The sequence below is a fragment of the Alligator mississippiensis genome, chromosome 5 (assembly GCF_030867095.1).
Source record: "Alligator mississippiensis isolate rAllMis1 chromosome 5, rAllMis1, whole genome shotgun sequence".
Taxonomy (NCBI): Eukaryota; Metazoa; Chordata; order Crocodylia; family Alligatoridae; genus Alligator; species Alligator mississippiensis.
Window position 1 is genome coordinate 94,815,302 of NC_081828.1, and position 12,610 is coordinate 94,827,911.

At 44.2% G+C, this 12,610-nt stretch overlaps 1 protein-coding gene across 7 annotated transcripts in view; it reads right to left on the minus strand.

The window, feature by feature from the left end:
- The window catches only part of CTNND2 (catenin delta 2), a 1,263,346-nt gene that overhangs the window by 144,149 nt on the left and 1,106,587 nt on the right, over positions 1 to 12,610 (minus strand). For all 7 annotated transcript variants that reach the window (XM_019483895.2, XM_059728600.1, XM_019483890.2 and 4 more), the window contains one exon: positions 4,763 to 4,880. In XM_019483895.2, coding sequence (XP_019339440.1) covers positions 4,763 to 4,880 — 118 coding nt within the window. The remainder of the gene's footprint in view (positions 1 to 4,762; positions 4,881 to 12,610) is intronic.

Genomic DNA, 12,610 nt, shown 5'->3' on the forward strand with positions numbered 1-12,610 from the left:
TTTTAGTATCATTTAGATTTTCTAATGAAAATTTTTACACTCCAGATTTTCATGTGTGCTTGAAAAAGGCAAGCCCACATTCTTATTTACATTTTTATTGGGAACACAACACAAACTCATACAACAAACTGGCAAATACCTTTTAGCATATTTACAACCAACTCCATTTTCCAATAAAGAGAACTTCCATAAGCCAAGAAAACAGAAATGGATTCCTCCTCAAGGCTTTGCAGTGTGGAATCTATTAAACTCTTGCTCCTTTGTCATATAGATTATTTAGAAATTTCTAACGCTACTTGCCAAAATACAGATGCAGGAATTTAATTCTACAGCTCTAATTCTGCACACAAAAAAAGTTGGAACGTAGGCATAAAATGTGCTCACAGCAACTTTGCTGATGTACTGAAAGCATAAACAATTCTCTATTTTTAACTCTTCATCAATTTAGTTTGAAGTAACAAAGATTTTCACATTACAAGCTTTTAGCAGCAAATCTAAATGTTAGCCCTCTAATGCACTAAATACTTTATGGATCTGTTTCACTTAGAGAACATGACTAATTCTGTGAAAGTTGCTAGGACTACTCATGTAAATCAGTTTTTGTATTTACATGTTTGGAAGATGAGGGCCTTAATTTTTTTTCTTCTTTTTAGCTTTCAGAATACGTTGCTGATAGTGGCAGTTAATAAAAAGCAATTATGATCAGTAAGTTATAATCTAAAATGTCCAATAGCACACATTTTTTAAAGAAATGTTGCAAAAATATTGAGTGATTTAAATCATTCCTCCTTGCTTTGGAGTGTAAGTTGTTATTCATGAAGCACAAAGAATTCATTTTGCATTTAGCTAGACAAAAGCTTTCTCCCAGAGGAAAATAAAATGAGGCTAACAGGTTAACCCAACCATTCTCTTGTTGTTCGCTCACCTCACTGTGCTTATGGTTGCGGCATGTCATAAAGAAATCAGGGGTGGGTAATTATTTCCAGTAGAGTGCTGTTTAACAAGCTTTGGCAAGCTGTCAAGAGACACAAGGGCAGCCCCACCCCTTGACACTTGCCCTGCCCTCTGGTTGCGATCTTGGGCCTGGAAGCCCCGCTCCCTAATCCCTGACCTTTGCCACCAGAAGTCCCACCCCCCCCAGCCCCAGAAGTACTCCTTCTGGTAAGGGGTTTTGCCATCTTGGAACTGGAAAAAAATACAAATTGTATGCTAAAAATCAAACATTGACAATAACATACATTAATTTTAGTTTTTTAAAATATTTTTGTCCTGGTTTGTGTGTGTTTGAGTGGCGACAGCATAATAGTTGAAAATTAGGTCTTACTCTTGTATATTTTAGGGGAATGTGGAGGGGTGGGGTGTATGGAGGGGTGAGTATGGGGTTTATGGGGGGCTGTGGGTGTGTGTATGGATGTATGTGTGTGAGGGAGGGTGGGTGGGTATGGGGGGGAGTGTTTGTGGAGATGTGTGGATATATGTGTGTGTTGGTATGGGGTGTATGGAGGTGTGTGCATGTGGAGTTTGTGAGGGGGAAGGTGTGGGTGGGTGCGGTATTTGTGGGGTGTGTGACTGTTTGTGGCAGAGGGTGTGGTTGTGGGTATAGTAGGGTGTGCATGGGAGCCCCTTGCGTGCACTGCCTTGAGCTATTCAGCATCTGCCTCCACCCCTACTCCACAACAGTCCAGAGCCCGTGCTCCCTGCAGCACCTCCCTGCCACTATCAGCAGTGCAAAGCCCCAGTCCCACCCTACGCCTACTCTGGACTCAACCCCACTGGAGGAGATCACTGGGAACTGGGCACAGCCCTGACCTGGCCTGCCCCATGCTGCTCACCCATGGCATGTCCTGCTACCCCCTGGGCACACAGCAGGGCTGGGGCAGCTTTGCAGCTTGACTGCCTTTCTAGGCAGCCCAGGCAGGGGTGGTTCCTTCCAGCTGCCACTGTCAGTCCCAGCCCACAGTAACAGTGGGGACCCACACTGCACATCCCTGACCCCACGCACCCTGCACCTGCTCTGGGTTTGCCCATCCAGGCTCAGCAGTGGCAGCGTTCCCCTGCTATAGGAGGGGGAAAAGCAGCTATCCCCCACCCGCTGTTGGCATTTCCCTGCTGAAGCCACCTGGAATCCACGCATGACTGCTCTGTGTCTACTCTGCATTGCCACCACTGACCTGTAGGGCAGCCCAGAGATGGCAGTGACAGCAGGAAACTGCTGGCAGCAGGAGGGGAAGAGGCCAGGGCCACTTTCCCCTTCCACTGAGCAACAGCCTCTGTCTCATGCTACCTCTGCTGAGCCTGGGCAGGTGAGCCTGGAGCAGGCATGGGGTGCATGGGGTCGGGGCTGTGCAGCTCAGGTCCCCGCCAGTACCACAAGCCTGGGGCCAGCAGCAGCTGGAAGAAGCCACCTGCAACCTGGGTTACCTACAAAGGCAGTCCAGCTGTGGAGCTGCCCCAGCACAGGTGGACTGTGCCTGGGCCAGGCACGACCGAGGGACCCGCTGCAAGCTGGATCTGGCCCGCTGGCCATATTTTGCCCACCCCTGCTCTGAATAGAGTAGACCCCATTATCAATAAGAGACAAAAATGGGAGTTTACTGTGCTCCTTATTTAGCCCTTTTAACAGTAAACAATCTGACACCTGTTCAGTCACCTGTAAAGAAAATGCTGAAAAATCAGTATCTGAGCTATGAAAAGGAGTCTACAAATGACAGACTTCCTCCCCTTCTGTATTCTCTCTTACTTCTCCTAACACTGTGTCTCATTGAAACCCCCTAACTTTTACTTTCTGTTACACAGGCTGAATCAGAGAGCTTTGAAACACCCCTGATTCAACTCCTTTCCAAAAAATGAAGTTAAAAATACCCCCATCATCCCAGGTTAAGTGCTGCAGGACACAGCAGGAAAGGGTTGGGAATTGCTGGCAACATGACAGCAGCTGGATTTTCTCTGAAGACTGTTCCAGACTATGCTGCATGCCTGGTAGACTGGGCTTCTTTCACTAATTATTGCCAATAAAGCCTCTACTAATGGATAATTAATTGTAGATTTTCACATTATACATTATCTTTCTGTAAGCGATTCCCATCAGGGTGACATGAATAAAAGTCTGTGTGGAACATGATTTCTTTTAAATATTCTGTGCATCTAGTAATTCTACAGGAAAGCCCCTCCCCTTTTGTTGAGGCTAAGAACCTGAAAATTATAGAGGTCTTGTTATAAGCACTTTGCAGCATGCCCTTACTGTGAAATGTATTTGAAAAAATTGTCAAGTAAAACTGGCATATCTGTGCTAATGCTTGTGCTTAAGTCATGGATAGTAACTATCTCTGAAGACATGGAAAATTAAAAAGCTTCATATCTAGGAATATGAACCACTTTCTTCCCTGCTGTAATACTGACTTGACAATGATAAAGCCTTCAATTTGTAAATATGTGGAGATCCTTTAATTATTAAGGGTTGCTTTTCATCTAAGAAACTCATACCCTTGTTACTGTATATTCTAAAATAAAACAGAAAGTCTTGTGTTAACCCACAGTAGTTGTTGTTAATAGAACATATCATTAACAAATATTTATCATATACAGGTAACCATAATTCTACTGTCTACTTAGACAAGGAAATGACATAGGGTTTAAAAAACACCGCTTCAATTTAAGGCTGATTAAATTCCCATGCTGTGCACACAACCCACTGACTTATCTGCCTCTCTCGTGGGGAGGGGAGGGTGAGCTGCCAGCGGGAGGAGTGGTCCCTGGGCTGCAGGTGGGGGGCAGTGCTTCCCTCCATGGCAGCAGCCCTAGGCAGCACCCACCTGCAGGCACCTGGCTCGGGCAGTCCTGGGGGGCACCGCAGCCACAGAGGGAAGCACCAGGCCCCAACACAGCTTAGGCAGGCAAGCAGGCTATGGGGAGGGGGAAGGGAGGAGATCAGGCTCGTCACTTTTCTTGGGTGGAGCTTGCTTTCCCGGGCTGCTGCCAGGCTGCCTGCAGGGCTTCCTGCAGAGCCATGGAGCTGCATGGAGCCTGGTGCTTTGCTCCGCAGCTGTAGGGGCAGCAAACTAAAATTCCCTCAAAGGAATTTTAGTCTGTTGCGCTCTAAGTCATTTAAGGCGCCTTACACCACCGAATTTCCTACAGTGGATGGAATTAATGCACAATACACTACAGAGGAGTGCAAACATCAACACCATTAAAGTCATGCAAAAGCATTTAGCCCACTTTAAAGTGTTGTGCACACATGCCTTATGCCATCTACACATGACCATAGGTATCTTTATACTGATTTGCAATGCTCCATTTATAGTAGCAACTGCTATAGTTCTTCACTACACACATTTTGAACCTCCATATAGCTATTAGCTGTAGCTCATAACTGGAGTGACACTAGAATGGACAATCACTTTTATGATTAACTGGCAGAGCAATGTGGGAAAGCATGAACATCAACATGTGTGCCTCTCTCAAATCACTGTTATCAACTATTTTGTTTTCTAATCATTTACCAAAAAAACAGAGAGAGAGAGAAAGAAAGAAAAGAAAACAAACTCTACACATTTCAAATAAAAACAGAATTCCAGGGCAGCCATACCTAGTATAAAGAAACTCAGACCAATATATAGAAAGTTAAAAGTGAAGTGATTAACGACCATATTTAGCTCTGTGGCAATATTACATCCCCCCCAAGCCTTTTTTTTTTCTTTTTATTCCTGACGTATCTTTAGTACCTGGCTTTTTCATTTCTGAAAAGACAAAGATGACAAACCTTGCTATCAATTTCACTGCTCCCCAGAGCAGACTGAATCACATACAGCAATGCATCAGTAAGTCCATCACACTCCCTCATTCTCCTGCGGGCCTCCTCTCCAGCAGAGCTGACATTCCTGTAAGACAACAGTAAGGGTCACTATCTTCCCAACTTTACCATTCATATTCTGTAGCAAAACAGTCTCATAATTAATACTAGTTTGAAACAATTTTGTTATTTTGTTCTTACACTGTCTACCTCACTAATTCAGATGTATGAGTAATAGGGAAGGGTCTGAAGAGCACAGAAAACATAACAAAGAAGGGAACAAACTGGAATCAGCAGATCATTGCAGAAAATTTTATAGCTGGGAGAACATCTAAGCCTCCTAAAATTTGCAGGATTGTTTTCTCTCATGAGAGTAGGAGGTATTTCATTTTATTTTGCAGAAAAGTGGTTTAAAACATTTTTTAAAATAAAAATTGAGCTGAGAAGTTTAGAGGTTTCACAAACCCCTAGAAGAGTCTGTTCAGAGTTGAGCACTGCATCAGTAGTTTGGGATCTTAGTCCTCCTGAACAGTGTAACCCAGAAGAAAAAACACCATCAAAGTGCAATATGTTCCCGGCATTTCTTAGGTATGGTAATGCTCATCTACTTTTTTCATTTCACAGAGTGTTTTGCTACTTTTGCTCTCATTTTGAGAGAACATTAATGCAACCATCTTCTCCTTGGGCAATTGTTCACTGACAAGCTGTTTTCTATTGAGAAATTTAAAACATGAACTCATTATAATAATTTGTATTTATTAGTTATTTCAGCCTGAAGGCTTTCTGAACATATTAACAAAAATATAACTAAAACAAAACTTACCAAATAGCATCATGGCTTAATGCACAGACAAATCTTAGTATTTTAAACACAGATTAGCATAACATATGTATATGCACATATACAAAAATATATTCTTACCAATGTCACCTGACAAGAAATTTGGATTTGTACCAATTTACATAAACTGGAACCTGGTAGGGATCATAATCATGAGGCAGGGGCTTTTATGTCTTTTCCTTTGGTCTGGGCAGGAATTCCAGTGTTGTGGCAACTTTACCACCCCTCTCCCACTAGTTCCCTGTCAATGCCCCATGCCATCTCATCTCAAGTACCTTCACTTGGATTAAGTGCACAGAGGGTTGGATGAGATGACCCTTCCAATTTTATGTTTTAAAAGCTGAGATTCCTCTCCTAGTCCTATGACTGTAGGGAGAGGGAGGGCATGCTGAAAAAAACATCTGCAGGACTGGAGTCTCATAACTAGCTGAGCATTATAAAGAAGCAGTAGAATTTTGAAAGGCAGATTTTGCCTTTCACAATAAGCACTCAATTCCAAATGCAGCAGACTGCAAAAATAATCTTCAAACAATGATCCAGTAACCCATCCTTTCTGGTTGGCTCTCCAATAAACAGGCAGGTGGCCCTTGACAGAGTCAAAAGAAAAGGTGAACGTCAAAAAATTTTGGAAGGCATTTAACATCAAGATGGCCATTGACATCATTGGAGATGCCTGGAATGATGTTACACAGAAGTGCCTTAATGGTGTCTGGAAAAACATCTGCCCTGCTGTTGTGAATGATTTCTGAGGCTTTACTGCTGATGAATTTATCAGTGATGCAAGGCATGAGATCATCGAGATGGCTAAGACTGCGGGCTTTGAGCAGGTCGATGAGGAAAACATGGCTGAGCTGCTCAATTCTCATAGGGTGGAACTCTCAAATGAGGATCTTCTTGAGCTGGATAGGGAGTGCCATGAAGAAGAAGAACCCATGGAAGAAAATGAAAGGCCCTCCACCTGAGTTCTCACATGAAAGGCATAGCTGATGCGTTCAAACTTTTGGATGGTTACCTAGCCTTCTTTGATGAAAATGACCCCAATTGTGAAAGAACTGCTAAGGTTGCCAGGCTGATGAAGGAAGCCAATGCCCGCTACACAGAGCTTTACAGGGAGAAGCAGCGCTGCTCAGTACAGTCTTCCTTGGACAAGTTCTTCAGAAAGCAGGACAGCACTATCTTAACACAATCAACTGACTCTCAGCACTCCAATTCTGGGGGAGAGCCAGCCACTTCTGGGGGAGAGATATCACCATCATCTTTTTATGTGTTTGACCTGGATGAAGACTCGGCTCCCCATTGATGGATAAATTGAAGATTGTTGCATGTCCACTTTGTATTTTTTTATTATTTTACTTATAATGTAAATGAATAAATATGTTTACAATACGTTTTTGTAACATAATAAATAAAGTATTGATTGAAAAGGTTGTATTTGGTGCCTTTGGTGTCATAAATGTGAGGTCCAAGGAGCGCAACCCCTCACTTTTCTGTTATTTCCTATGGGAAAATTCACCTTGACTTGCGTGAATTTGCAATATGCAAGGTTTCTCAGGAACACAATATATGTGGAAGTCGGGGTTCTGTTGTATTTGGATCCAGCTTCAGTTTCTCAACAGTTTTAAGGGGAAACCACATTGCACACTACAGTGTTCTGTTCTCAAGGTAACAAAAGCTGGGATAACAGTATCAAGGTCTGAATCTGAAAGGAAAGGTTGTGGCTTCCTAGTCAGATGTAGATGAAAACAAGGACTATCATATAACTATTCAGGAGCAGCTGGTGGGGTGGCGGTTGTGGCAAATCACCTTGAAATTCTGAATCCAGGTAACTTATACTATATTATATACATGTCAGTGTGTGTGTGTGTACACAACAACATATATCATATCATATCATATCATATCATATCATATCATATCATATCATATCATATCATATCATATCATATATGTTAAAACATTTTATAAAGCACCCCTGCTGGCAAGAGTGCTCAGGCCACTGAACAACAATTATGAAACACACCCTCCCCAACCTAAGCAAAATTAGAGATAACTAAACCAGAAGAGCAGTATCAATTTAAAAACACTTCTGAAAAAGAAAAACAGGTTTTAGTGCTTTTTAAAACAGATGAAGATCAAATGAGCTAAACTTTGGGGGTGAGCTAGTTCCACAGCAAAAGCTTAATTATCTACTAGTTAAACACTAGGGCTGAAGACAGACATTCAACAAGCCTGAGCTTGAATTGATTCAATCTTTTCAGGTTAGTCTAACCTGACTAGGCTAAACCGGTTTGTAACTGTACCAACATCCCAGAAATGCAGTCATGTGCCTGCAGTGGCTTAAGCTAGAAGCTGGGGGGGGTGGGGGGGTGGGGAGGCACTACGATAGTCCTCCCTTCCCTTCCACAGTGCTGAGCTGAGGGGGCGTGGCCCCTGGGGATGCTCTGATTAGGGAGGGGTCCCCCCCCCAACCCTGAGCAGCCCAGCAGGCAGTTGATAACAGTGTTTATCACTCCTAACTCAGTGTTTATCAGCCCATCAGAAAACAAAGTCTCTCTCCATTAGTTCAAGCTCTTCTTAAACAGCTTTTCCAAGGAAGGAACTGGTCTCCCACAGCACTGACCATAGCCAGAATGTGGTATGCTAGCTAATGCTGAGTGGTGTCTGTGTTAGGCAGAGAAGGGGGGAATCACTGCTTAGCAGGGAGTGGTGAGGGAAGGGGGCAGGGAGCAAGGGGAATCCAGGCAGATGCGTGCAGTCTCTGCCAAGCTCCAGCCAGGGAGCAGAGGGGAAGGGCCAGCTCTGCTGTGGAGCAGAGAGCCCTGCCCAGTCCAGAGAGTATGCCAGGATGCTGTGGGACTCTGGTTTATCTTAAACCAGCAAGGGGTCTGGGACAGACATTGCATAAACTGGTTTGAACCAAATCAGTTAAGTCTGATACTACATTCAACCAGGTTGATCTCAAACTGGTTTCAGCCATTTTTAAACTTATGTGCACTGAACATCTGTTCTGTTACCAGTTAAACTAGTTTCTGATCACTTAAACCAATGTATGCGTAATGTCTGTCCCTAGCCTAGGTGGTGTATGAGCACAAAAACCCTTCAGAGGGAAGACTGTCTGGATTATAACTAAGGTCAGGTTCATCCAGAGCACCCAAAAAAGTTATCGTAAAGTGAAGCTGAATTAGCTGCTTAATGTAGAGGGCAGACAATATACAGAGTGTAAAGCAGGGTGAATAGGAGCATGGATCATATTCTGATTCCATATTCTGGACACAAGATACAAACCATATTTTGTACAATTCTATGGAAGCTTGAGTCCCTGAGTAATCAAATTGCTGTATTCTGGAGTGTGGTATAACTCGGGCAGGGGTAATAGAGCACCAACTGGATTGTGGGGAGGAAAATCTGGCTTTTGCTGCACCTTCATGATTGTGATTACAGCAACTGGAAGTTGCTGCTGCCTTTGTGTGTGGCATTCACCCCAGGTGCCCAGCCACATTCTTACAGTTCTGAAATTTCTGAACTAGTTGCAAGCAATGGATCAAACTTGCTAATAAAATGGAAGGATAGTTAAACCTTGAAATTATGAGATCATGTGTTACAGCTGCCATCATGTGATAAATAATGGTGAACATACTCTTTCACAGGGATTATTATTTCTATAATCTCCATGTTCTGCTTCCACCAGCTGCCATGTTCAGCTCTACTTTATCTGGAGTGTACTCAAGCTATCTTGTTCTTAGCTGTGTCTGCACTACATACCTGAATCAGCAAGACAGGGACATATGAACACAACTGTCCTAGAGGGGTGTGGGACTGGGGGTAATTAAGCCTGTGTGGGGCCCCCTTAACACCATGCAGGACCCATGGAACCACCACAAGGGCAGGTCATAGGCTGGGGCAGCATTTCCCAACCTTTCCTGTCCTAATGGCTCACTTACATGGGTAAATTAACATCATGGGCACACCAGATTCAGGAAGAGGGGTGGAAGCCAGAATTTCTGGCTGGAACACACTTAAAGGAATTCTCACCATTTGGGGCGGGGGGCGGGAAAAACCTTAAATGCAGCAGCCACTGCCAAATGTGGGAGGGGCTGTGGCCTCTCTGCCTGGCTCTGCAGGACCTCCCCAAAGCACAGGGCCTCGGTTGGTTGCCCTGATTTGCACCCCCCACCCCCCAAGGGATGGCTCTGCATACGAATAAGTGTTGTCAACCTGCTGAATATGATGGATTCCATGCCTCTTCACTGACACTTCCAGGAGTTCCAAGTATAAACGATTGTGAGAGCTGTAATGATGCTACCCTGCAGCACCCCACACCTGAGAGGTCTGTAGACTTCTCAAAGAAAAACAGGGACACAGAAGAGCAGCTATGCCTACACCAACATGGTCCAAAGGTGAGTCAACAGCAATTCATGATCAAAGGTTTTGATACCAGCAGACTAGACTATCATCTTTTTTCCATCTGCAGAACAGTAGCCAATGCAACCAGGACAGACTCTGAGCTAAAGCCAAGTCAATATCCAAGTAGGTAATGATCAAAGAAATCAAAGGCACCCAGATATTCTGAGCATTGTTTCACCACAACCTTTGTCACATGGGAAAATATGATGCTGATTAATAATTAGATTTTCAGCATCAAGTATGACTTCTAGAGCAGAGGCCACACTAATACTTCCTTTAAAACAATAAGCTGCCAACTCTCTATAAGAAAGTCATGAACAGTGTCAACAAATAAGAGATGCACTGATCAACCAGAAGAGGAGATGCATCCAAAGCAGGGGGACAAGGCTTTTTCAGGGCTTCCAGTATCTCCACATACATCAGTGGCTAGAATTCTAGCATGGAAGAAACCCCCCTTGTTTTTTCAAAACTTTGTTCTGTCAACTTTGAGACAGAGAACCTATATCAAATCTGTTTAACTCTATCAGCAAGGCAAAAGGCAATTTCCTCACAATAGGAGGCACTCAAATCAACTACTGAGTTAGGGTGCTTGGGATTTACAGACTTCCTGCTCTCAGATTTCACAGACCTGATTAAAGGTGTAAAGTTTTGCCTTTGCTTTCTGAACAGGCACAACTTGAGAGCTGATACAGAAGGTTAAGGATCAGTTGGTTAGGTGGGTACAATCAAACAACATGCCTTTCAATATGGCCAATTTAGTTATATATTTAGGAATAAAGATTGCAAGCTACAAAAGATAGAGAAATCTGCCTGGGAAACAGTGACTCTGAAAAGGACTTTTTGTCATGCTGGATAATCAGTGGAACATGAGTTCCCATTGTGATGTGATAACCAAATGCAATTCCTGGAAGGCTAAACAGGGCAACTTCAAGTAGGTGTTCAGGAGGTCTGTTACCTCTGTATCTGGCTGTGGTGCAACCACAATTAGAATGCTGTGCCAGGTTTTGGTGTCCACAACACAAAGAAAGAGATGCTGAAAAATTGGGAGAGTTCCAGGAAAAGCCACAAGTATCATTAAAGGGATGTAAAACATGCATGCTAATAAAATACAATAATCTATTTCAACTTATTAAAGAAGAGAAAAAGGGATGATTTGATATGGTGTGGACATGGGTAGGAGGAGGAGGGAAATTTTGATAAAGGGTGTTTGACTAGTAGACAAAGGTAAAAAAAGATCCAGTGGCTGGAAGTTGAGACTAGAAAAAGTCCAACTAGAAATTAAATGTAATTATGTATCCTGGAAGATACCACTGTGTCAGGGTGTCCGTGCAGGGTACCACCTAAATCCCTTGATTCTCGCCTGCCATGACTTTGATCTTATTAAAGAAAATAGGGAGGAAAGAGGTGTTACCCTGGTTCGTACCCACAGAAAAGGACCACGCTTGATCAAAGTACAATATAGGCGCTTTATTGCTCTCTCTCTCTTACAGGAAAACCTGGAGGAGGAGGCAGTCCATTGGAGTCATCTCCGGGATCCCCTGTGTTCTGAGGAGGATCCCTGCCAATGTAATTAGGCGGTAAGAGTGGCATAGCATCTGAACTGCCTGTCGCTAACTACCTTGTTAGCAGTTTGTTACAAGCAGTGCTCGTTTTCCTTGCCACGCGCCATGTTGGGGTGTGGATCGGGGCATTTATCTGTCCCTTGTCCCAACTGCACTTCTCCTCAGGCTCGGGGTGCTGGGTCCCTGTCTCTTAAGGGTTGGGGTGGTGTCCTGCACCCCTCTTTGGCTCCCAGATAATTTCGCCGATTCCCGGCGTGAAGCCGCGGCTTTTCTCTGCACTGCAGCTCTGCTCCCCTGTGACTCACCGTTGCTGCCACGGGCTTCAGGTAGGTAACAAGGGGGGCTGCCGGCCCCGGGACTCAGTCGGCGTTTGGTCACGTGGACCCGTTGTGCCTGGGATCCTCCCTCCAGATCCTTCATGGAGAGGGTCCTCAACGGCATCGCCTTCTCTCAGGCCTCTTCCTCCTCTTATCCTTCGGTGCTGAGTCCCATTGGCTCTCGGCGGGCATGGGGTGCCTCCTTCCCCGCTGGGCAATAATTATCTCCAGCTGCCAAAAAAACCCTCCAGTAACAGGGTTTCAGTTGGAACCCTGTTACACACCTCCCCCTCCAGTTACTTGGTTCCCTCCCCCTGAGGGGTTCTGCCCCAAAACAGGGGAAGCTTGAACAAGGTAGAGCAAAAAAAAAAAAAAATGGGGGAAAACTGACCCCAAACAAAAGGAAAGAGGATAAGGACTTCTCAACAATTCTTGCTCACATTAGAAGGTCCTAGCTTGGTACCTGACCTTCTGGCGTGTCTTCCTTGATGTGTATCATGCCCTTTGTAGGAACGTCTCCTGGGCAGGATAAGAAATTTACATTTCTGCTCCTTCATCCTGCTCAATGTTCCACTGAAAAACAGAAAGGTTGTAAAGCCAGGGACCATCTCATAAGCCTGGTATTGTTCAATTTAGCCGTGCTTAACCATCGCAGGGGTGTGTGGTCCATGATAAGCACAACTTCCTGCCCAAC